The following is a 23,419-nucleotide window of genomic DNA, read 5'->3' as shown; positions in this document are numbered from 1 at the left end:
GTTCGGTCAGCACGCTGCGGGGGACAACAGAATAGGATAACAGGGAAAAGGGCTTTTCTGCCGCTACCATCCAGCTCCGACAGTCGTCATCGTCTCACGGCATCACGACATGGCGGCGTTGCGGCACAAAGGGTCGCGACCGATACCGCAATAGGGGCAAGTCTCGGGCTGGTTCCGATTCAGGACAAGATGGTAGTGGCGCGAAAAAGAAGGGGGAAAAAGTGACGTGCCCATGGCAGATGTATTGCAGCAACGCCCCGAGGTGTTTGGGTCAGAGTTGACGTTTCAATGTTCCCGCAAACCCCCACGCGGCCCCGTGGCTTCGGAACATGGCGATCAATTGATCTCTGGGCGGCAGCGGGAAGTCGTGGGCACTGGGGCCACTGCCGTCTGGGTGCTACACATCCCAATCCAACATTAAACTGATTGCATATGCGGATCTCTGGGGCGTGTCCTCTGTATGTGCATATGCAACTACATGCCTAGGTCCCCGGTGTGGCCGTCGTGGAGAAAGGCAGCTGTACCCGAGCGCCAAGAGAGTTGACAGCTGCCGAGCCGCCAGGGGTTGCATCTCATTGCACAGCATTATTTGTGACAGGCTTGGCGTCATACGTCACATGCCACGGCAGCTAGTGAGCGCCGCTTGACAGGTTTGTGCATCCATGTCATTCTTCAGCTGTTGGGAACCCACTGACCATGCCAGAAAAGGGAAGCAGGTTTTAGTTTTATTTCAATGCTTTCTTTTTGTCCCTCTCATCACCATGAGGCGGGCCAGCACTGGATATTCACGCTTTTCACGCTATTGACGAGAGCCCTCAATTGGCGCCAATTGGTTTCAAAGGAGGGAAACAAGATCTGCTCCGCCATTCAATCGGCAACGGTGGGTCTATGTTTGCCTTTATTCCGCATGTTCCTCTTTACATGGCAGGGATCGACCGCAACGACATATCACAACATGTCTTGTGTTTGCGTGTGCGCAACTGAGACTTACACGTCTGTCTGGTCTTGTTTGCTGCGGCTGGAAACCAACCAGGCAGAATATTGCGACCCATTGTTCGCCACGGGTTTTTCTGGCTGCGCAAACCGGACACCAGCGGGTCATTTCTGTTGACGACGCCTTCGTCTGTTGCGATTGCGATGGATTAGGCGAGACATGAGGGATATTATTTCACCCCAGGTGCCGTATTTTTTATTTTTTTTTGGACCGTTTAATGGATCTCGCTAAGACTTGCCTTATTAAAACAGAAGAACGGGGGGGGGAAATCGTGCCGCCAGACCCGCCTCCGGCGATGAACTATCAAATAAACTCAAACTCAATGCCATTTCGGGAAATATCTGCATACATGGCAGATTGTTACGCCGCATCAATAGCCGATCCAGTCACCCCCGCTGGCCTGTGAGAGCCGTCACCAAGACCATGTGCTACATTGGGCTCACCGCGCCGCAGCAGCACACATTACATACATTGTGCAACAAAACTTCTGGGCACACTGTGATTCATTGACTATCAACGCGGTTTCATAGCCGGCTACTGCTACTCTGTCCCACCCGGATCCTTCTACCCGCGCACCAAGTCCACCGTTGCGCAGTGAAACGAGCCCCCGAGACAATTGACGTGCTGAAACGGCAGCATGATGGGCTCCATGCCAAACTCGTCGCGGAGCCAGTCGGCAAACTCGACGTCGTGCTCCTCGACAAAGATCTGCCTCTCGTTGAGGCTCAGCGCGTTGAGCACCAGCCACGGCGAGCACATGTACATGGGCGGGCTCGGGGGCGCGCGCGGCCTCGGCTTGATCGGGCACGGCCGGAGGTCCCAGCCGGCAAAGACGGCGTGCCGGCGCAGCTCGGCCTCGGACACGCGCTCCGGGTTGTACACGGCCAGGCCGCGGCGCAGCGGCAGGATCGTCGTGTCAATGTGCATGGCGTGGTCGTCGGTCGTGCGCAGCACCTCGACCGAGTAGCCGTCGGGCACCTGCGCGCGGAGGTACTCGACGCCCTTCATGTTGGTGACGTGGCTCAGCTGCCCGACGAGCGTCTTGCCCAGCCGCATGAAGTCGGCCACGTCGGCCGCCGGCCGCGTGTTGTTGATGGTCCAGCTGGGGCTGCCGTTGGGCGCGCGCGTGCCGTCCACCACGGCCTGGTCGTAGATGGTGTCCTTGCCGATGATGGTCGGCGCCCGGCAGATGCGTGCCGCGCCGCCGTCGCCCGACGACAGCTCGCGCAGGATGCTCGAGTAGCCGAGCTCGACCTCGCGCCGGCGGCAGGCCCACGCAAAGGGGGACTCGATGAGCGTGTTGCCCACCGTCATCAACGTGTCGCGCGGCATCGACCCCGTGTAGCCCCCGACCTTGAGCCAGTCCACCTCGTCCGGGCGGTAGACCTTGACGCCGTGCTGCTGCAGTACCGCTGCCAGGTTGTCCAGCTCCTCCTGCGCCTTGGCCACAATCTCGGCGGGGAACGGGTTTCCCGGCCGGAACTCGTCGACGTGCTCGGCCGGCATGCTCGCCTCGAACACGGCCCGTGGCTCCGACGGGAAGGCTGAGTGCTCTGCCCGGCCGACAATGACGGCCTTGAGCGGGGACCACTCGTTGTCTGCTGAGATGAGCGTAGACATGGTTGGCTGCGGTGAAAGCTAGTAATGGGGTAAAGGGGTAGTAAGGAAGGTCGTTTTTGGCTATGAGAGTAAATTGTATGTCCATGTTGACAAGAAGTGGCCCAAGTATTAAGTGTTGGGCGAGTTTGCCCACTCTCTCATTACCGCCATACCGTGCAACATCGTTTCAGTCATATTCGGTCATTTGTATAAGACATACTCCGTATATGTTGATCTCTGCTGAGACTATTTCTCAGGAGCACGAAAACAAAACACAGGGTGTGTGCCACCAGACAGGTTGGCGTGCAATAACAGGAGGCGTGTTGTATGTACGGGTGGCGTCTACGATCTGCAATAAACAAGATTGATAATTTTCAGCCTCCCCTCTTCATTGCCGTCGCCCCGATCTGGCGGCGATGTCTCGGCGTGCGCTGACTCCCCGGCCGTAGACGGTACGGGACAGGGCATGCAATCCTCACAACGACATATACCACGGCTTGCTGAAGACATGGGCGGTAGATCATATCATCCATGCATAGTACCCAAGTACAGTCAGCGTTTCATTGCCTGCGCAGGTATGGAGTGCATGCGCCTAGCGTCTGTAGGCTGTCATTATTGCTTTTGTGTGATGCGTCACTTCCAAAATCAACGACACCCCAAAGCCCCCAGGATCCGCGTCTGGCGCAGAAATCGATGTCGTCTGGCCAGGTCAGGCTGCCATGTGAGATTCAGTGAATTGGGTTAATTACATGTGTAGGCAGACGCCCGAGCCGTGGGTTAATACCAGGAATCTCTGGTCTGCATCGCCGAATCAGCACCACAAGAGTCTACATATGTAGTGCAATCTAGCCATAGGGTAGGTCACGCTGTAATTTGTTTCCAACGGCGATGTTGTCAATTGTTGTATGGAGTCTGAATTGACCAGCTAGCTCGGCTTCGTGACTCGTCTTTGAGTTATTGACTTTGTCGGTGCTGATATTCGGCCCTTGAGTTGAACATGACTTGGTGGTTGTCCGATATTGCTTGCCAAAGCGTTATAGTTGTAGTTGGCCGTGACCAATGCTCCCTGGCCGCACATAGATCCTTGCAATGCGACAAGACAAATTTTCTCCGAAGGATCATCTTGCACCCGTTGCACGTAGAAAGCCAATGATCTTAACGGAACAATTTCCCAGCCATCACCGTTTCACTTAATACAGGCAGTCCATAGAGATTATCATGGAAGTCTGAAATGGTTGTCGGAAGCGAGCAAGCTTGACAACGAGATTGCGAGGTGCTAGTGCTCTCTTTGAAAAGACTCGTTTGCTTGATTGGCATTTATCAACAGTCAAGTGCGTACGCGGCGGCAATTGCAATCACATGGAACGATACGTAGTGTCAGAGAGCATGCAAAATGTTTTTTTTGGGACTAGCTAGAAGCCGAAGCCGCTTGAAGTATCTAAACAAGTGGTGGCCACACAAAGCTTCCAGTTTTGGGACACCCAACGAATGTACATCTGCAATGCACGAACGGATAGTACACTATGGAGAACACATGGATGAGGAGCTGATAGACCTATATCGACAAATGGTGGGTTGCTACGTCAGTCGGTGAAAATACAAGTTCGGTCCGTTGTCAACGGCATATCTGGAAACTGCACAGTTGTTAGCAACCACTCTAAACATAGTACATGTCTCGCGTGATAAAAAAGTGGAAGATACACAAAATCAGGAAATAGTTGAGTAATGTTCGTAATCAGGCCACTCTGACGAGTGTCATAAGCCGCGGTAATTTCACAAGGGAAAATTCATCATAATGGTCAAAGAAAATAGCAAAAACAGGAGAATGGCAACAACTTACTCGGCCTGGGTAGAGGAGGACTTTTCTGATCTGTGCCAAAGCGCCATCGGCGATGCGATGCAGCGCCGTAGCGGTGTTGGCGGAGAGGAAGAAAAATGTTGAGGGACGGAGAGGAAATATTTTGCGGTACAATTTTCTTTTCAATGACCAGATCACGTGAGATCTCTCGCACGAGCCACGCAGATGACTAAGAAACCACGCCGATCCGAAGTGGAGAATGTACGGGGTACCGAGCCGGGACCCTGGCGAGATGCGTGGCTGTGGCTGTGCTATTCCGTTGCCAACGACACCAAACGCCATGGAGCGAGGGAAAACAAGCTATGGTGATGATAGGAGTTCAATTGAGTACTCCGCACAGTCTACTCCGTATTGAGCTATGGATTTTGACAAAAAAAGACGGAGCGAATAATTGCTCCGCCCTGGCTGCGTGTTAGGCCTCAACTTGACATCTCTCCCTTTGGGCATATCCCAGGCCACTGAGCATTACTCCGTACATCAGGTCTTTGAGGCGCGGTGCAGGTTGTAAAGAATCACGGCATTGGCCCTCCAGGAGATGAACGAGTGGGAGATTGAAACGCTGCTAAACTCCAGAGTAGCCTGGTTGCAAATAGTTTGATGTAGCTGAAGGGGCCACAGAACAAGCACTGGCTGGATGCTTGGGATGGTGCCAATCTCCTCAGCAAGCCCATTGTTTCTGCGAATCGCGCGACGGGAAGAATGGGATTCGCTCAGAAGTATGCCACATCGGCACGAGGCGCCTCCGCACGGAGTACGGAATATACAGAATGCATATGCAGCTAATGCAGCAGTGCTGATACCCGACGTTACATGACAATGACATTGTCAGGCAGAAGCTGGCGGTTCAAGCAACGAATCCATTCGCTGAACTTGCAGGGTCTGAGGCACGTGGTAATAGGGCATAAAGCACGTCTCAGTCTTCGAGGAATAAACACTTCAAATTAGTAATTTGTGGAAATAGCTCCTTGCCCTCACAGGCCATGCTGTCGTGCAACATGCCGAGTCACAAATGTCTTAGCACAGGCTCGCTGATTCCATTGTCCAACACGTTTCTTCATATTATCAGGTTACATTGAGCTCCTGTTTTTCGACCCGGTTTCCGCACCACCCCGGAGAGTTGGCATTTCGTATTAAAGAAATTTATGAATCAAAAGTAAGATATTAGCAGAGTCCTGGACTTTGCCAGAACTACAGGGAACTGGATTCCCCTTTCCTGAGTCCTGACCAATAATGCTTTCCTGAAGACGTAAGTGAATTATATTTGTTGGAACTGACTAGTTGCCCATCATGGTGTTGTCTCCCAAGCGCTTGCAGCCAACTCCGTGAACGGGGCGCAAGTCATTTATTGCGAGTTTAGGCAGACGATTCCCACTATCGAGCCTCCATGACCTGATTCGTCATGCCGATGAGCGAATTTTCCTTGTCGAGAACAACACCAAAGTGTTTCAAGGTGTTGTACCCGAGGATAAAACTGACGTTGTCCGCATCAGCTTGGTTTCCCGAAAACGACGACTTCCGAAACTGAAGGTCTGGCCTTTGCGAGAGGTTTTCAAATGAAGTGCCAATATTGCTAATGGCAAGGTAGCATTTATTCTCGTCGCCCCCAATAGCAGTGTTATTGTCGGCGGGCCACCTGTATACGTCGACGGGGATGGTAATGTTGACGCCTGCCAGTGTCAAAATTATAGGATCCAATGCAGAGCACGACGAAAGAACCGGGAGGCCTGTATTTTCGTCTACCGTTGCTCCTGTTAGATTCAGCAGGTGGTTGAAGCTGCTGGTAGACAGCAACGTTGCCGTAGAGCCATGGTCAATGATGCCGGCTTTGGCTGACAACAAGCTGCTGTCGCCGTAGGCAACGCTGGCATCGAATCCCCAAAAAGTCTTGGCCACTGCGACTTCTGTAATAGGGGCGTACGTGACGTTCGTCAGAGATGTTGAGCCAAAGGTAATGGCTTGTTTGACAATGGTGACAGTTGCGCTTTCAACATGTCCCTGTGAGAATAGGTTATCTGGAACGGTGGGAATCGTCTGGCTTTTATCTGGAGTCAGAGTCCCCAGGGTGAGGTCGGTGGGACCCAAACCAAGAAGCCCGTCAACTTCGGTGACTCCAGTAGTTGTATTTGCCACTCCGATACTCTGATTAAAGGCTGCTCCGCTTATAGTCAAGATGTCGTTGTACTCGAGTCCGGAAAAGCTGCCGGAACCATAGGTTACAGCCACAGAATCAGACGTCTTCTGGCTGGATGAAGTGATAACATATGCCTTCTGAGCACCAATCCATGTATTTGATGAACCCGGGTCAAATAGTAGCGTGTACTGAGTATCAGGCAATCCGATGTCAATGTTCACCGCGCCATGTGTAAACATGTCCGTGATGGGCAGATTGAGCGACGCAAGGGTATCTGAAAAAGTTTAGCCTTTCTGATTTACTACGGGGTGTTACTCAACAAACCTGGAAGTTTGGCCAAGACAGCCATGCCCACGGCAGTCAGACTATTTCTGCCGTGCTTCTTCATTGTGAAAATGAACAATGCAATACGATCCGTGCGCCTAGTCCCTGAGTCAAGGAAACTCTACAGAACGGGCTGGAGTCAATACCGTACGATATATAAGGTGAGACGAATCAACATGCGGATATCGGCCACAGGGGGCAATAATGTGAATGAAGAATCGTCAGAACCAGCGAGATATTGTGATCGGCTTGCCGTTTTCAGGAGGCAGAGATGTCGTGGGCTAAAATTGGCAGGAAACCATTGTGTACACTCGGATTTCACACCCTGTCTTGGAGCAATCGGGGCCATCTTTGTGATGAGACAAGTTTAATTCGCTTGCTGAATCAGCCCTACTATTCTAAGGGGTGGGTATAAAGAACCACCCTTGGTCGTGTTTTCATTTCTTATGTCTGGAATTAATCTTGGTGGACACGCAATGCTGTCGTTCTGGCAGGTTATTGGTAGTCACTCCACAAGCTCGCCAGCATTTGATGAGATTTGGAGACGGTGGCGGGCTGAACTGCGTCGGATGAAGAAACACAGCCAGCCAAAGGTTAAGGCAAAGGCTACCTCATCAAAGGAAGATTTCCACCAGGGTCCAATGCCGACCGAAAATGTGGCCATGTCTCAAGTTGGTGATGAATGTACAGTCTGGCATAATATTACCCATCGAAAAGTATGCACTACGTAACATCACTCAAGTTGATGAATACAATCAAGAAAAATGAGCCAGACAGTCATGTGAGACATCTAGTCACACTATGTTTTAGCCGCAGCTTGGCCTAACCACGCAGCATACGCTTATATATTGTAATACTCCGTATATCAAATTGTATAACGAGATGGCCAGGTACCTGATCTGCATGTGGTCATTTTAATACTTTTTACTTCCACTGTTACATCGCCAACGAGCTCGAAATGCGGCCAACGGGCAAATCAGGGACCACCCCCCTCAAAAGCGAAAGACTTGCAGAGAACATTGTACGCAACCCGACATGACACCTAGGCAGAAATCAAGTCATGGGCCATGGCAGAAAAGCTTTGATGCACAGTCAACATCTCCGGTTTGAGTCGCCGCGATGTACTTGAGAATTTAAGATAATTGATTGAGTGCCTAATGAGTAGACTACAGGTGCTACACCCAGGTGTTCCTGAATCAATATCTAGGATACCATATGTAAACTTGCTATACATCATGTGGATGGATTTCTCTGCATTAGCCGTGTGGTCAATATGCACCAACTGCCTTTAATTACCACGCAAGTCAAGCCAGGAAACAAAAAGGCGCCTCAGGCTGTAGTGTTTATGCGCATCTTCATACACCAATAGTTATCGAAACTGGGAGCACTTGAATGTCGCTAGGCAGTATCAGTTGACGATGAATCCCAGAATTTACAATCTACGGCAAGATAGATCTGCTTTTAAAAATATATATACGAATATACCACGGCCTAATAAAGAGTAGTTGGTGGTCAGGTACTCCGGACTGCCTGGCATAAAGTCCGCATACTGCTCCAGATTAATCTGAATATCTTTGCAATTAGACGCCTAGCATTCTGCTATTTCTCACACCATTATGATTATATTTTCAGTCAGAAAGGAGTGTTTGTCCCTCGTCAAGAACCCTCAGCTCACCAGCACCAATCTCGTAATACAAGTCCCCCAGCAAGGAAACAAAAGTTACCACATCATGATTCAATCTCTGTAATTCATTTTGTCAATCAGCCCACGATACTCACTTCCCCAAAACAACCCTCCTGGCAATGCCCCCGACACGAGCGCCCCCAGAGCCAGACGCATCAACAGGATATTTATCAAGCGGGATCGGATTGTCCGCGTACGCGCGAAGCCTGCCGGCCACCCACTCCCCTGCATTGCCAACAGTCGAGATAATGCCAGTGGTGGAACCTCCTCCAAGCAGGACGGAAAATATACCACGCACCGGAAAGTCTTGGTATGCCGGTTGTGTCAAATCGAACGGCTCGCCGCGCTGCCAGACCTCCCTGGCAGTCTTGGCCTTGATGAGCGTGGCATTGAGCTCCAGGTCAAGCACCGTCGGGTTGATGTTGTCAATGTCGGAACCGACGTCGGCATCGCCCAGCAGGTAGCTGCCTCCGGTGCCCCAGTGCTGCGGATCAAAGTCGCTCGCGACCGCGTCCACGACGAGCGGCGCGTGGCTCGACGGAATCTGCCAGGGCGCCACGGGCACTTGCAGCTCGAGGCCGAGATACCTGACAAAGTCGTAGTAGCGACGCCATTCGTGCGGGCCGTAGAAGTACCCGGGGCCGTAGGCACGCACAGTCCAGTCGTCGGCTTCGTATCGGTCCACGGCGAGGAAGTCGGGCGTGTAGTCGCCGCTGGCGTAGGTGCCGAGTTGCTTGATGTAGTCGGCCGTCTGCTTGGCTTGGTCGAGCGGTTGCTGATCACCAGGCCCCGAGTCGTAGATCCAAGTGGAAGTGCCTCCGCCCCAAATATTGACTTGCCAGCCGAACGTGACGGTGGGTGCAACGGTGCGGACGAGCCAGTTCACGGCCAGAGTGTAGCCGGCAAACGTGTCTTCAATGGAATCGGGAATGGTTGCTTCGACATTCCAGTGGTCAAGGGCGCCTTGTAATGGTTCTTTGACGGGCATGGCGTAGTCGACCAGATTCTCCTTCTGGCCCTCTCCGAGGAAGTCGGCGTTGACAATGAAGCCCGCGGGCACGGGATGGTCCTGGTCGATGAAGGTGTTGGATATATTGAGTGCCAGAATGAGATTGGCGAAGCTGTGCATGAGGCCAGTCGTGTCCTGCAGCTTCTTGTAAATATCGCCCAGAGAAAGGTTGACCGTGTAGGAAATCATGATGGGCAGTACGGAGCTCCCGTCTCCGAGTTTAGCCTCGATGTCGCGCGCGAGTTGAATAGTGCGCCTGGTGGCAGGATCGTCTGTCAAGAAGGTACCGCTGTCGCCGGCACCGTCGTTGCCGGCATACTTGAAGACGGACGAAGCGCGTGCTGCGACAAAGTCATCTGCGTTGCTTGGAGTCATGTCTGCGAGACCGCCGAAACTCAAGACGTCGGGGAAACCTTTGACGTGGAGATTGGCTCCTTTAACCAGCTCCAGATTGAGCTGTGTGCTACCGTCTTTCGCAACCGTCAACGTGTTTGGGCCGTTGACAGCATAGACGGTTCCGCTTATGACGAAGCTGTAGTCTTGAAGTTGGTACTCTCCCGGAGCCACAGGTACCGAGAACGGCGTGGTGCCTGCCTTGGCTGGAACTTTTTGGGTGTAAATGAGCTCATCTGATGCGATGCGGACCGTGATATCCTTATCCGGTGCGACATCTGATTCCATCACAATAGGCAGTTCAACAAAGTCTGTGGTATCGACGGGCGAAGTTGTGACATCACTTTGGCCAAAGGTGACGTTGAAAAGTTGGGCAGCGAGATCCAGACTCTTGGTAGAAAACTCGTATTGAACATTGTTTAGTGTAATGACATGAATGGAAACTTCGACTGTCCCCGAGTCGGGAAGTCGCCGCAGTGACGTTGTCTCGTTGTCTTTGGTGTAAAAGTCGATGAATTGGCTGCCGTCACGAGTCAGGAACACATGGAGCATCTCAGACTCGAGAGACGGAATGTCTCCAATCGATACATCTATGGCGCTGTAAGTTTGGGCTGGGCTAAAAGTGACCTCGACAGCAACTTCTTCGCCAACGTTGACGGTGAAAGAGCTGGGCGAAACCTCGGACTTCGCGACAACGGTTTGGTCCACAGTCGTGAGCTCTGAGCTCGACCCAATGTATTCGCCGTACGGAAGTTTAACCAACGTCGTCGTCCCAGGCAGTGCGCTAGCAGTGAAGTTTCGTGAGCCTTGTGCAAACGACAAGGTCACCTCTTCGGGCTCGAGCGCTGGATTCGGGGCATCTGCGGTTATAATCACAACAGTCCCGTTGATGTCAGGGACCGAATCGGCGGCGAGACGAACAGAGTCGGTGTAGGGCTCCGTATTATCTCTCAAGTCGCCGTTGATGCCGATTGTTATTGTGTCTGTTGTGTTGAACTTGTAGCTCTTTTCGAATTCGAGTTTTGCCGAGACAAGATACGTCGATGCGTCAATTGGGTCATTGGTGACTTCTGCCGTAACAGCCTGCCAAGGATTTACAGCTAGGTTGAAGGCTTTGTCGTCCACAGCGGCGGGAGATTTGAATGAGATGCCGAGGAACTTGTCGATGGCCACTTGACTACCATCATCGTACTTGATGCCTTTGACGATAAGTGTGCCATACCATTCAGTTGGGTTTGGTCCAACTTCTACGGTGCATGTGATGCTCATGGCTGCGGGGGTGAAGGCGTTTGGGAAAAGAATTACGAGGGTAGTGCTACTGCTACTGTGAGCAGGAAAGAAATGGGAAAGGAGTCGTGTTGGTTTTCGAACCCAGGCGGTGAAGAGAAGACGTCTGGTCGTCGTCTTTAAATATCCAACCAATCTCGGCGCACGTGACAGCCAGTCTTTAAGAATCGAGAGTCACTTTTCAAGAGCCATTCAACCATGCATATCTTGAGGGAGCTATCAAGTTCCATCGTCACCACCATCCTGCAGACCATTGTGCCATTGTGTCGTCACACCAAGACATCTGTCATCTGTCAAATGGACTTTTGTCTTCAACCGAGGCTTTTGAGACATGAATCGTGTCGACGCCTACTCTTCTGTTGGACATCCATCGACTGCTGCCATGTTGCGCAGATACGAACCTCTCATCTGTGCGGGCGTACAGGGTAGATGAGTCGACTACTGCTTGACCTGGATTGTCCACTGCTGAGTTATGATAAGTCTTGCATGCAGTCGTAGCAGGATGGGTTACACATGTGTCTGGTGACTCTGCGGCTTCCCCCAGACGGCTGACCTTGCTTGTCTGTCCGTCTCTCGCCCTCGCTCTCGCACAAATATAAATTCATTACATGAAAGAATAATTCTATATTTTGTGACAGATGGTCATTGACGTCGACAAGTATATTGACACCACGACACGGCAAAAAGCTCGAAACACAAGAAAACATGTGCTGCGAGGTGACGTGATACACCCTCGACTCTCTACAGCTTGCAGTTGTGACATTGTAAGGCCCAATTGCACCATACGCTGAGCGACATCATATTACTATCTATGCCGCTGTTGACGAATAAAGAAAATGGGTAGCAGGGACATGGACTACTATCTTCTCATCATCACCTACTTGTGGACGTGTCTCAAGCAGGGTCGGGAGCCGATCAACCAATGACGAAAATGTTCGTTACCTTGTTTCACATACAATTTATCAGCAATCTAAGTAGTGCAAGCCAGAAAGGCTTCTATTTCCGGAATTGCAACGGAGTTGAGGTTGATGGCCGATGAGCACGTACGGGTACGTCTCTTTTTTTCGACAAATATTGTTGAAAAGGAAGATGGTATTTCGTACCATCACTCTATTTCCGCCGCTATTCATCCCGAGAAGAGCCGAAATATTCCGGCCTGAACAAGCGTTGCATTGTATGGCTGGCCACAGCATATTGCTCTGCATATGACTCGTCTCACAACCTCGCCTGCATGTCCTGCTTCTTTTTCAGCCTGAAACCCCTCACACCAGTAGCGGCGGGGTCTCTTCAGCTACACATTTATACATTCTACATGAGTCAGACGCCGCGGGGATGTCTTAGGTAGTATTCCGCAATGCTGCCTTTGGACGGTGGCGGCATCTATACTGCCTGGCATGCAGACCTGGCGTTCAGATGTGTCACAGCACTTGGAGACTCTCCCTCCGGCTTAGAATCCGCAACAAGGGCATTAAGCTATCGGTGGTCGTGTAACCAATAGATTAGATGGTATCCTTGCACACAGTCTGCCCTGATTTTGCAGAAGTTAAAACACAGGCCGCAGCTCGAATCACTGCGCGTAAAGGGCATCTGAAAAGAAGTATATTCGATACAGGACTCGTCGTTGCCGACAATTGGCCTCTTCCTTGTTACACGCCATATATTTATTTATAATGAAATCTCCTACTCGCACCAAATGTCAACCCTTACACCGCTCAGGTGTTGTAAAACTTGATAATCCAGGCCGGGCTGCTTCACGCATATAATGATGGCGTCAAATGTTTCCAAGTTTTTCTGGTTCCATTCCGCTTCACTCAGCCGTGTGACGTGAGGCAGGTCCTCTTGTGAGACAAGAGGATCGGCAAAGCTCACTTCAACCTGTCCTTGCTCATGCAGCGCGTTCAAGAGCGCCACGCCGGGGGAATAACTCAACACTGACTGACCGGCCTTGAAGCCCACGCCCACAACAAGGACTCGACCTTTCTCTACGCCATCCACGGTAGCTGAAAGCTTCAAATCCTCCACAGTTCGCCTGGCAATCTGTGCCGGGCGGGCGGCCATGGCCTCCGTGGCGGCCTGCAAGAGCGGAAAGGAGCTATTAGATAATAGATAGTAAGGGTTTACGGGGATGCAGTGACCACCAACGCCCACCGACGGTGAGAAGGGCGCATATCCGAAGGGTTTAGTGGCGGCGGCTCTTGAAACCTCATATGGATCAATGCCGTGCGACAGAGCGGCATCAGCCATCTCATTCACAAAGGCTATACACATCATCCGTTGGCAGTTCTCGTAGAGTTTAGTCATCTCCGCCACCTCGGGGGAAGAAACCGGGACCAGCCTGCTGAATACTTGTCCATATGCCTGCTCGATGGAGGCGAGGGAGCCCGGCACCGCGTCGTCAAGTCCAGATATAATTTTGGGAATGCTCGCGCACGGGGGATTCGTGCGGCCAGGGTCCACGCGCTCCGGAGACATGCCGGCATACAAGCCGTATGAGACGGCAATAGGGCCGAGGAGGCTTCTCGTCATGCCGACGGCTACAGAGCTCTCTAGGACAACAGTCGAGCCCTGCTGAGCAACTGTGGCCACGGTGTTGATGGCGTCCTTGATATGTGTTGTATTGATGGATGCGTCTGCGTTGACCAGAGTGGGCACGGATATCAGAAAGTGAGTAGCCTGCTTCATGTCCATCGGACACGTCGTGTACTTGACATTGGCGCCGCTGGATAGCTCACGTCTTGCGGAACGGAGCGTCGCAGACGAGATGTCGTAGGCAATGACCTTGAACTGGGTCGAAAAGGACTGCACGAGCCGCCTCCCGACGTAGCCGACTCCGACGACGGCCACGACAATCTCTGCTTCCCGAGGTCCTTTGGTGTATTGCTGTAGCCGCACGTCGGCGGCCTCGGAACAGCGAAGCAGAACCTCGGTGGATGGAGAGATTGGGATCGGCGCGGGCATTGTTTCTGATGTGAGCGTCTCAGACTATGTTCACTTTGGTGTGTATCTTTTCGAAAGCGGCAGTCTTGTGTTCCAAATTCAAGTCAGCTTGCAGTGTCCACTGCCGGAGTAAAAGCCACAACCGTAGAAATCTTACCAAAATTATATTTGACTGGCGAAATGTGAAGGAATCGCTCTTTCCGCGGTGACACAACACGAAATGTAGAGTTATTAAATTGCTTGGCGAATGTTTTGATTGCGATATAGCACAAAAAGGGAGCCTTGACCGCATCTTGGACTTTATAGATTGGCGACGCCCGCAACGTTTGGCGAAACCGAACTATTGGACAATAACGAAATACACCAAAGCTCGCCCGAATCCTTCTGAGGCGGGTCATATCTGACGATGTCATTAAAACGCGATGCCAGGATCACGGTGGCTAGATCTCCGGTAGCGATCAAGCCCAGTCGCCCATGTTGCCTGGATAAGGTAAGCGCATCGCCCAGGCTTCAAATTGGAATGAGGGAGAGCGGATTCGGATAACCTGTGCAAGAAGCGTTCTTGGCAATGCTCTGCGTGAAGCGCAACCGACCAAAGTCGTACGACTAATATAACCTCACTTGGAGCGGCGTTACGAGTCAGGCCCCGAAACGAGATTATCTTTCGCGCCCAGCCGTCGCGGTAAAGCCGTGCCAGTAAAGCCGGTCCCAACGCAAACGGTCTCTCCAAGGGAGGGCCGGCGCAGAAAATTTCCACGAAGGGATAGAGTATGCAAGGGAGATAGGACCCTGATGTGGAAACAAGTCGCCCGGACATGGTCATACGACATATGTGCCTGAGATATAGCATATAACTAATGTTATATATGTCGCCGACTACCTATCATTCGCCCTCATACGAAGCCAACTACGGAGTAGCCATAGTTCAAATATCTGACTCAAAATGAGGCACTCCATGTCATTGCTAGATCGTTGCTAGACCTTTTCTTCCTTGTTTCTCTTTGATGGTTTCCACTCGCCAGCTTCTGAATAGGCGCGATATAGTGCCTCAAAGACGTTGCCATGTCTTCAGCAACTCCCAAGTTAGGCAGAGAAAGCTGTGAGCAAGATGAGTCTGAGTTGCGCGTGACACGGCCGCAAGCTGCCGTGTTGCCGTGTGAAAAGTCGCAAGATTCGCCGCTCCTTTCCGACAAAGACTCAACTCACGGCCCTGATGGCGGTGGTGTTCTTGCCTCGAGTGAGATTTTTACTGCCAAACACGACCATGATGCGCGTACCTCTTCCGAGGACAGAGTCGAGCACGTCCAGCCATGGCCGCAGAAACCCAACCAGGCGAAATACACCGACTTTAAACCCTTCCACGCCACGTCGTCAAATTCGCCGCGCTACATGGTCAGGAATATCATGAATAAGACGAAGAAACTGCCCTTTGAGCAACCAACCCTCGATGATGCCGAATTCGAGACACTGACAAGGCTCATGGACGACAAGCAGAAACACACGGTACCTAGTTTCAAAGCAAAGATGGCCTTCAGGGCATTCTACTTCTTACTCCTCGCCGCGCTCATCTACTTCGTCCTCGTCGGCTGGCCCCTCTGGCCCGGCACCGTGGTCTGGTTCTGGCGCTGGTACCAAGGCCAAGTTGGCCAGCATCATATCGCGGGCCTTGTCGCCTTTCTCGCCGCGGGCATGATTCGCAATATCCTGCCCCAGTTTCTCTGCACGTTCCAAGTCTCCCGGCAAGAACCAAGGGAAGCCGAGGAGCAGGCCGTGTCCCAGTGCTGCGTCATCATCCCCTGCTACAAGGCGGCCGAGACGCTACGCACCACGCTGCCCGCGTGCCTGGCGATATTCAGCCCCAAGCAAATCTTCGTCGTGGCCAACGGCAACTCGACTGTCCCGCTGGACAACACGGCCGATATATGCGACGAGTTTGGCGTGCGGCACTTTTGGCTCCCCGTCGGCAGCAAGATTACCGCCGAGTTTGTCGGCGTGACGCTGGGCAAGGAGTTTCAGTACTGCCTCCTGATAGACGACGACGTCCTGCTGCCCCCCAGCCTGCCCATATTGACAAAGTGGTTCAATGGCCCCGGCCACGAGAACGTGGCGTGTGTTGGATATACCATTAAAAGCGTGGGGTCGAACTCGTCTCGCGGGACAATCGTTCAGCAGGCCCAGGATCTCGAGTACAAGATCGCCGGGCTTACCAAGGTGTTTCAGTCCAAGTACGGCAGCACCGTCTTCCCGCATGGTGCTATTGCGCTATGGCGCCGCGATGTTCTGGAGAAGATTCTGCGCGCTCATCCGGGGTACAGCATTTCCGAAGACTGGTGGCTCGGCCATACGGCGAGAGCTGCCGGCTACCGCATCCTCATGAGCTCGTCGGTCTTTGTCGAAACCGAGACCCCGCCGCGTCTTTTCCCAGACTGGTTCTTCTGTCGCGCCAAAGACTCGAGGGGTGGTTACGGCGAAATGTCCGTCGTCCAGCAGCGCTTCTTCCGCTGGAGCTTCTTCTACCTCTTTCGCATCTGGGCAAACACCTTGTATCTGATATTCAGCTGGCGCCTGGGCTGGCGAGTCCTCATTACAAAGGTGTACGTCTTGGGAGAAATCTACGACACGCTCATCAAACTCTTCACACCGGTCTTTCTCCCCGTCGCCATGATAGCCCACTGGCGCTTGACGCTGATTTTGTGGTTCGGAACCATCTTGGCGAATTTTGTGCTCTCCATTTGGTTCAACTTGATTCATCTGGGTCTTCTCAGACGAGGGAGTCCCAAGAATGAGCGAGTCTCCTGGCTGGCGTTTCCGGCCTTTTTTGTCATCAAGTTTGTCATGACGTTTGTGACGGTGGCGAGCGTGTATTGGACCATTTACCAGTACGCAGTCTTCTTTGCACGGCAGCACCTCCGGGTGACGGAGAGCGTGCCGGCTTGGAAAGTCATCAGGGAGAAGAAGGAGAACATGGCGGAAAAAGAACCCGAGTTGAGCGGCGTTGCGTCCAAAGTCTCCGAGACAAACAGCTGGAGGAAATAATAATAGAGTCGTGGGCCTGGAAAATTGACAGAGAGGGTCAAAATTTTTGAATTTCTGATGCACATGGCCTCGACGCCTAGCTTGTTTTCATTGTAGTTGATATTGGGACTGGAGTTGTCATTCTTGGAGGTGACGCAATGTATTGATTTTCCACATTAATTTCTTTTCTTCTGGCATATTGTAGTTTTAAAAAAATACAATTTTTATTTATAACATAATCAATAGACAAGTAGTTTGTCGATATGTCTTCCACGGTTCTACATCTCCTCTTGACATGTTTTCTCACCTGGCATTCGGCGAACTCTTGGCTTTATTCTGATACAATACACGACACGACGTTTTACTCTACGCGCTCTTTGAGGAAATATCTTGCAAGTGCTCACGGGGCAGATATGTTGCCGCCCAGTGCCAGCGCCCTGCCATCTGCGGACGACCAGACTGTCAGTCGCACGTTGATTTACAATTCAATCTCATGAATCTTCACGATTTCTAATCAAAATGGGTATAGGTTCTTATCGCAATATCAAGCAGCTTGCGGCCGGCTGGAATATAGCATTCTCCAGGCCCACAAGTATTCAAGTACTCGCCGCATGTCGTTTAAGCTGAAAGCATCTTGAAATTGATATTAAATACCAGAAGGGAACCTCGCTCAGCCCCAGCAGCAGGTCCTCATAGACGGCCTGCCCAATGCGTCAGTGTAAGCCTGGGAGAACGGCCCGCGGAGATGGTCCATCTCAACAACCGAGCAGACGCCGCCGAAGCGAAGCGGCCGACGAGGGTCTGTTCTCTCTTTTCGGAAGATAGTAGCTGCCCCTGCCCACAGAAGAGTGGAATACAACCTGTCGACATGGTGTTCGAATACTTTCCGCCCCTAGATACTGGTTGTCAGTAATAAGAACGCGCTCTATTACCGAGCCATTACGCCCCCAAAGATTCCATTGAAACCGGTGAGGCAGACGGTCTAGACCCCAGATTTGGAATCCTTTACAAACCTCCCCAGGACTCTCCCTCCACAACTGATACCTTTTTAGTAACAAGTGGCCCCGTTCAAAACCGCCCTGTTCCCATGACTAAGTTGTGTTGCATCTCTGTGGAGAAATTCAAGCAATGTCACCGAGTAGCTATGGATCGCCTTGAACAGTGGATAAGCCGTTGGCATTCAATCTATGTACCCTGGAATTCGAATGTTTTTATACATTTGCAGACAGCCGCTCGAGTCATTCTATCAGAGACTCATTTCTGCCGACGATGTCGTGCTCAGCAGGGCCTGTGGCGTCAGACTTTTCGGCGATACTACGCAGTAGTCGTCGTTTTCCAGGGACGCAACATCAAATTTCAGAAATGGGCGCCCCCCTGCGTCAAATGGCGCAGAAACCATCAATGTCATGTCAGAGTCAATCTACCTCATACTACCGTACGCCTATACCTGCTCTACAATAGGAACAGGCATGGTCAGGATTCCTAGTCGGTTTGAAAGCCAAAACAGGCAATTGAATTTGCTGCCAGGCACCGCTACTCGCTTAAGAATTGTACATACAGCAGTATAATGTAAAGCATATCGGATCTTGAGTGCCTTTGTTTAAAGAGGAAAGTAGATGCTGAAATTTGGACCTGGACTAGGCTTGGCGGCCACTGCCGGATTACCTCATGATTGAGGAATGTTTCTAAAAAGTAAAGCTCTGCTAACATCTAATATCGTCTGAGTCATCTAAATAATTGCACATGCAATATGAAGCTTAGTTGGGGTGGGCTAGAGTTGGACAAGGGCTCAATAGAGGGCTTGGAGCAATTGAGCTCAATTCAGCTAACAACAGTCTTTAGAATTAAAGGTCCTTGGTTTTCCTCAAGGCCCCGTTGACCAAGGACCTCTTTAAATACAAGAAGTCGGCGAGGGACTTTGCCCTAGGTCTCGTGACCGTAGCCCATGTGTAACAGCGCGATTTCCGTGTAACAATAGTAGAATACAGCCATGTTGCTCTCTATTCGCAGAATCTCGACCAATTCTCTGTAAACATTCAAGCCCGAGATAATGTGCTTCTGGAATATCTTGGAGTACTAGCAGTAAGATTCTATGCAGTGTCTCGCTTGCGTATGCATGGTTTAACCCGCCATTTACGCAACTTGGGCGAAGTGAGATTCTGCAGTCTGACAAGATCTATTTCCCCGTTATGAAATACACATTGATATGCAATAGCATATTAGTATGGTTCGCGATAGCCAGGTAACTAATCGTGCTGTATGTGAATGATGAAACTTGAAACTGTGACGTGTGACATGCATGAGTGAGGGAAGTGCAGAGACGACATAGGCATCACCCAAATACACAAAACTGTTGAGAAGCGACTCCGTATACATTGAAATCTAACCAACTCCTCTGAGAAAAACCCCCTTGCCGTGTCCCATTCACAATTTCAAGAAAAAAATTGGATAGCGCTCCTAGGTGAACTTGGCGGATTGCGTCAGTACTTCTTGGGCGACGGCCAATTCCTGTTATCAAGCCTCTTGACGACGTCCCTCAATCTCCTTCAACTGCACCCACAATCCCCCCTTTGGCTTCGTCGTGATTTCCGTGGCAAAGTCCGGCTCTTCTCCCCTAGCCAGCGGTCCTCCATCCTCGAATCTCGTCTCAAATCTGCTCACCCAAGCCGCAACCAGGCACGCAAACTCAGCCTGTGCAAACTTCTGGCCAATACAGCTTCGCGGACCGTGTAAAAATGTCATGAAAGAGTAGTTGGAGTCTGCGGATCCGCGATTGTTCGTGTGGCCGTTGGCGTCGAGCCAGCGCTCTGGCTTGAATTCTTTGGCATCTGCGCCCCAGAGCTGCTCGGATAAGTTCACGGCCCATGGACAAAGAATCACAGGAGTGCCCTTTGGGATGAATTGGCCCAGAATGCTGGTGTCCCTTGCGGCGACACGCAGGGTCAGGGGAACGGGAGACCACACTCGGAGAACTTCGTTGCAGAAGGCTTGCAAGTAAGAACAGTTGTCGATTTCCGCGGCAGTGATGTCGCCTTCAAGCGAAGGGAGTTTGGAGCGAACTTGGTCGCGTAATTTCTGTTGGGTTTCGGGGCGTTTGCAGAGCTCGTACACGGCCCAGGCCATTGCCGTGGCAGTCGTTTCGTGTCCCGCGAGGAGAAAAGTCATCATTTGGTTAACGAGATCTTCGTCACTAAAGCCGCCGGATTCGAGTGCAACAGAAAGAATATCAATGTCTGCCTTGGAGCGCTGCTTCTCAACATGGAGTCTCTCTCGTTTTCCCGCAATGAGATCCCGGCAAACTTGCTTGATGTAAGAGCTGGCTGCAGTCATGTCAGCATTGCGCTTCAACGGCAGGAGGCGCAGGAGTCGGATGGGAACGAATATTGCCAGAAGTCTGATGAACCTTCCCACTCTGCCTGTGTTGAAGATGGTCTTGTAGGTTTGGTTGAGCTTATTTGCAGGGTCGTTGAGGGAGTTGAAGTCGCGGTCCATGCCTGACACGCCGATGATGTCGAGCGTGGCACGAGAGCTCCAGTCGTACACCTCAATGGCCCCAGGCGCATGTTGAACGGCATCGGCATCGGCATTGATCTTCTCCTCTGCCGCTAGGCCGGCGTCGGGCTTTGCCTTGATGGTAGCAGACAGAACCTGAGCCATCTCCCGCGACTTGCTCCAAAAGGTTGGGTACAGGTCCTTGATGTGGCGGAAAGCAAAGGCAGGCATCAGGTTTTTCCGTTGTCGCTTGTGTTCGTCGCCCTCGGCAAACAATATGCCCATGCCTAGAAATCTTCCTAGAGATTGGCTAAACTGCTTCGGCTTCTCAAAGTCGTAGTTTTTGGTCACAAGAACCTCGGCGAGGCCTTTGGGATTGGTCACGAGTACTCGCGGCTCGAACCAGGTAGAGTATGTGATTAACCCAGTGTTTGGCACATTGTCAATCCAATCACGCAAGGGACTGCCTGTAGGCTCCTTGAGGATCCTCATGGTTTGGTCCCAGAGCCAGTGTCCACCGCCAGGGCGCGGCAAGTGCCGAAGAGGACTGAAGAAGCGTGGGTAGACAATGATGCGCCATGTCTGGGCGATGGTGAAGTAAATGAAGAGGAAAGCGAATGCAGTTGTCCAAAAGCCGAGTGAGTAGTGTGGTGCTTTCTTTTGAAGGACGTAGCTGGCTCCTCCAGCCACGACCAGACCTTGGAGCAGCATACCAGCTGGAATTGAGATGTGTTCAAAGATGCTTAGACAGAGTTAACCAAGAGTTGGTGGCATCTCTGTGAAGCATTCAGTACATGTCTGAAGTTGACGCATGCTCTTGTTGAAGAAGAAGAGGACGTCGGCGCAGGCTGAGAGATGTACGTCATGCCGCTGCGACAGGGAGAGGGAGCCTGAAACGGCATCGTCCTCATCACGCAGTCGGACTTGGTTAGCGGCGGACTTGGCTGTTCTCCGCGGCCGCCACGTTCAATGTTGCGGAGGAATACCATCGGCGGGGCACAACGGGATAATCTTGTCCGCGGCCGGACAGTTTCAAAGCCAGGGGCCGAGATGCGAATGATGCACGCGACCGTGGGCGAAGTGATTGGCTGAAAAAAATGGACTTGTGACGACATGCCGAAGTTGGTGTCTATAAAATCGGAGGCATGTTTTTGCCGACAAATGCTATTCCAGCAACAGACGAAAAAGCAAATAGTCGCATCTGGAAAGTCGAACATTAGTGACGATGCATCGGAGCCTTTGAAGGGGAAAGCAAGACCAACATTGAATTGAACATCGAAGAGATCGACAGCAGGCTGCAGAACGGAGAAAAGCCGGGCGAATGATACCAACCAGCAGAGAAGAGCGGTGAACAGAGCCAATGACAAGGTAAAGGAGTGTCACAAGTGTCATTGTCGAGCGTCAAGGATTGAAGTTTCGATGCTCGTAGGCGGCGTAGATGGTTCTGTTCTTGGCTGTCTTGATGTGATTGGCCGATGGACTTGACGCTTCTTGGGCTGAGTCAGCTTCAGTGGCTGCTTGCTGTGGCTGCTTGCTGTGGCTGCTTCTGGCTCTCATGGCAGCACTGCAAGAGTAGCGATGAACGCGGCGGTGCGCAGAAGCGGAGCCGACTGAAAGGGTAGAGGCTGTCCAATATCGAGGATTGCGATTCCAACGTCGACAGATGCTGTGCGTATTTCATCGTTGTTGTTTTTTTTGACGTGGCTTTGACATGACCATGGAAGACTGCAGGAGCTTGAGGACAGTTTGGTGCATGTCTGGACGATCCGTGGTAAGAGTTGGGACCTGCCGGAGAAGAAGGGTGTGAGGTTGTGGTGACATCGTTTTATACCAGCTGCCAGTGACTAGCTAGGCGAGCATGGTAAAGGGGCTGCTTTAGCTTCACCAAATGTTGTGGCTACTAGACCCGGACAAGGTGCGCATGTGTGATGAGGCGCCTGACCTACAGACCCGTGGTACCGGGCCAGCCTGGGACTGTGACCTGCCCCAGACTGGGAGATGTCGAACCCTCCTTCGAAGCCGTTGTTGACGTGGGTTGGCCTCCACGGGTGTTATTTTTTTAAACGTGATTTGTCTGCCTGTTCAACACGTTACCGTTGTTTACGCGGGTTGGCATCCGCGGGTGTTAGTTTTTGACGTGATTTGTCGGCCTTTTCAACCCGGCCGTTATTGACGCGGGTTGGCCTCCGCGGGTGTTATTTTTTTAAACGTGATTTGTCTGCCTGTTCAACACGTTACCGTTGTTTACGCGGGTTGGCATCCGCGGGTGTTAGTTTTTGACGTGATTTGTCGGCCTATTCAACACGGCCGTTATTGACGCGGGTTGGCCTCCGCGGGTGTTATTTTTTTAAACGTGATTTGTCTGCCTATTCAACACGGCCGTTATTAACGCGGGTTGGCCTCCGCGGGTGTTATTTTTTAACGTGATTTATCAGCCTATTCAACACGTGGCCGTTGTTCACGCGGGTTGGCATCCGCGGGGGTTATTTTTTAACGTGATTTGTCACCCTCTTCTCACGTTGCCGTTGTTGTCTCGGGTTGGCGTCCGCGGGTGTTAAGATTTTAACGTGATTTGTCTGCCTATTCAACACGGCCGTTGTTTACGCGGGTTGGCATCCGCGGGTTGACCTAGCTAAGAGCTAGGTCCAACCCATTAAGACCTGCGGGCGCGGGCTGCGGCGCGGGCGGCGGCGCGG

The 23,419-nt window shown here is 51.8% G+C and overlaps 6 protein-coding genes across 6 annotated transcripts; 1 reads left to right on the top strand and 5 right to left on the bottom strand.

Annotated features, from left to right (window-relative positions):
• Positions 1-1,558: 1,558 nt before the first annotated feature.
• Positions 1,559-2,614, bottom strand: MAA_09776 (lysine amidinotransferase; the record flags this gene model as incomplete). Its single annotated transcript, XM_007827774.1, has 1 exon — positions 1,559-2,614. One exon carries the CDS (start codon positions 2,612-2,614, stop codon positions 1,559-1,561), a length of 1,056 nt encoding a protein of 351 aa, XP_007825965.1.
• Positions 2,615-5,822: 3,208 nt separating this feature from the next.
• On the bottom strand, positions 5,823-6,970 carry MAA_09777 (aspartic peptidase A1; the record flags this gene model as incomplete). The annotated part of the gene is made up of 2 exons (XM_007827775.1): positions 5,823-6,856; positions 6,907-6,970. 2 exons carry the CDS (start codon positions 6,968-6,970, stop codon positions 5,823-5,825), a joined length of 1,098 nt encoding a protein of 365 aa, XP_007825966.1.
• Positions 6,971-8,681: 1,711 nt separating this feature from the next.
• On the bottom strand, positions 8,682-11,261 carry MAA_09778 (uncharacterized protein; the record flags this gene model as incomplete). Its single annotated transcript, XM_007827776.1, has 1 exon — positions 8,682-11,261. The coding sequence occupies one exon, from the start codon at positions 11,259-11,261 to the stop codon at positions 8,682-8,684; it is 2,580 nt and encodes an 859-aa protein (XP_007825967.1).
• A 1,698-nt stretch (positions 11,262-12,959) lies between these two features.
• On the bottom strand, positions 12,960-14,237 carry MAA_09779 (nucleotide sugar dehydrogenase; the record flags this gene model as incomplete). Its single annotated transcript, XM_007827777.1, has 1 exon — positions 12,960-14,237. The coding sequence occupies one exon, from the start codon at positions 14,235-14,237 to the stop codon at positions 12,960-12,962; it is 1,278 nt and encodes a 425-aa protein (XP_007825968.1).
• A 1,041-nt stretch (positions 14,238-15,278) lies between these two features.
• On the top strand, positions 15,279-17,252 carry MAA_09780 (glycosyl transferase, group 2 family protein; the record flags this gene model as incomplete). Its single annotated transcript, XM_007827778.1, has 1 exon — positions 15,279-17,252. The coding sequence occupies one exon, from the start codon at positions 15,279-15,281 to the stop codon at positions 17,250-17,252; it is 1,974 nt and encodes a 657-aa protein (XP_007825969.1).
• Positions 17,253-19,745: 2,493 nt separating this feature from the next.
• Positions 19,746-21,434, bottom strand: MAA_09781 (Cytochrome P450 CYP617G3; the record flags this gene model as incomplete). The annotated part of the gene is made up of 1 exon (XM_007827779.1): positions 19,746-21,434. The coding sequence occupies one exon, from the start codon at positions 21,432-21,434 to the stop codon at positions 19,746-19,748; it is 1,689 nt and encodes a 562-aa protein (XP_007825970.1).
• Between the last annotated feature and the right edge of the window lie 1,985 nt (positions 21,435-23,419).

This window comes from Metarhizium robertsii, assembly GCF_000187425.2.
Source record: "Metarhizium robertsii ARSEF 23 chromosome Unknown MAA_Scf_8, whole genome shotgun sequence".
In the NCBI taxonomy this organism is placed as follows: domain Eukaryota; kingdom Fungi; phylum Ascomycota; class Sordariomycetes; order Hypocreales; family Clavicipitaceae; genus Metarhizium; species Metarhizium robertsii.
The sequence above is the reverse complement of the archived record's forward strand: the minus strand, read 5'-3'. Positions and strand labels throughout refer to the sequence as shown.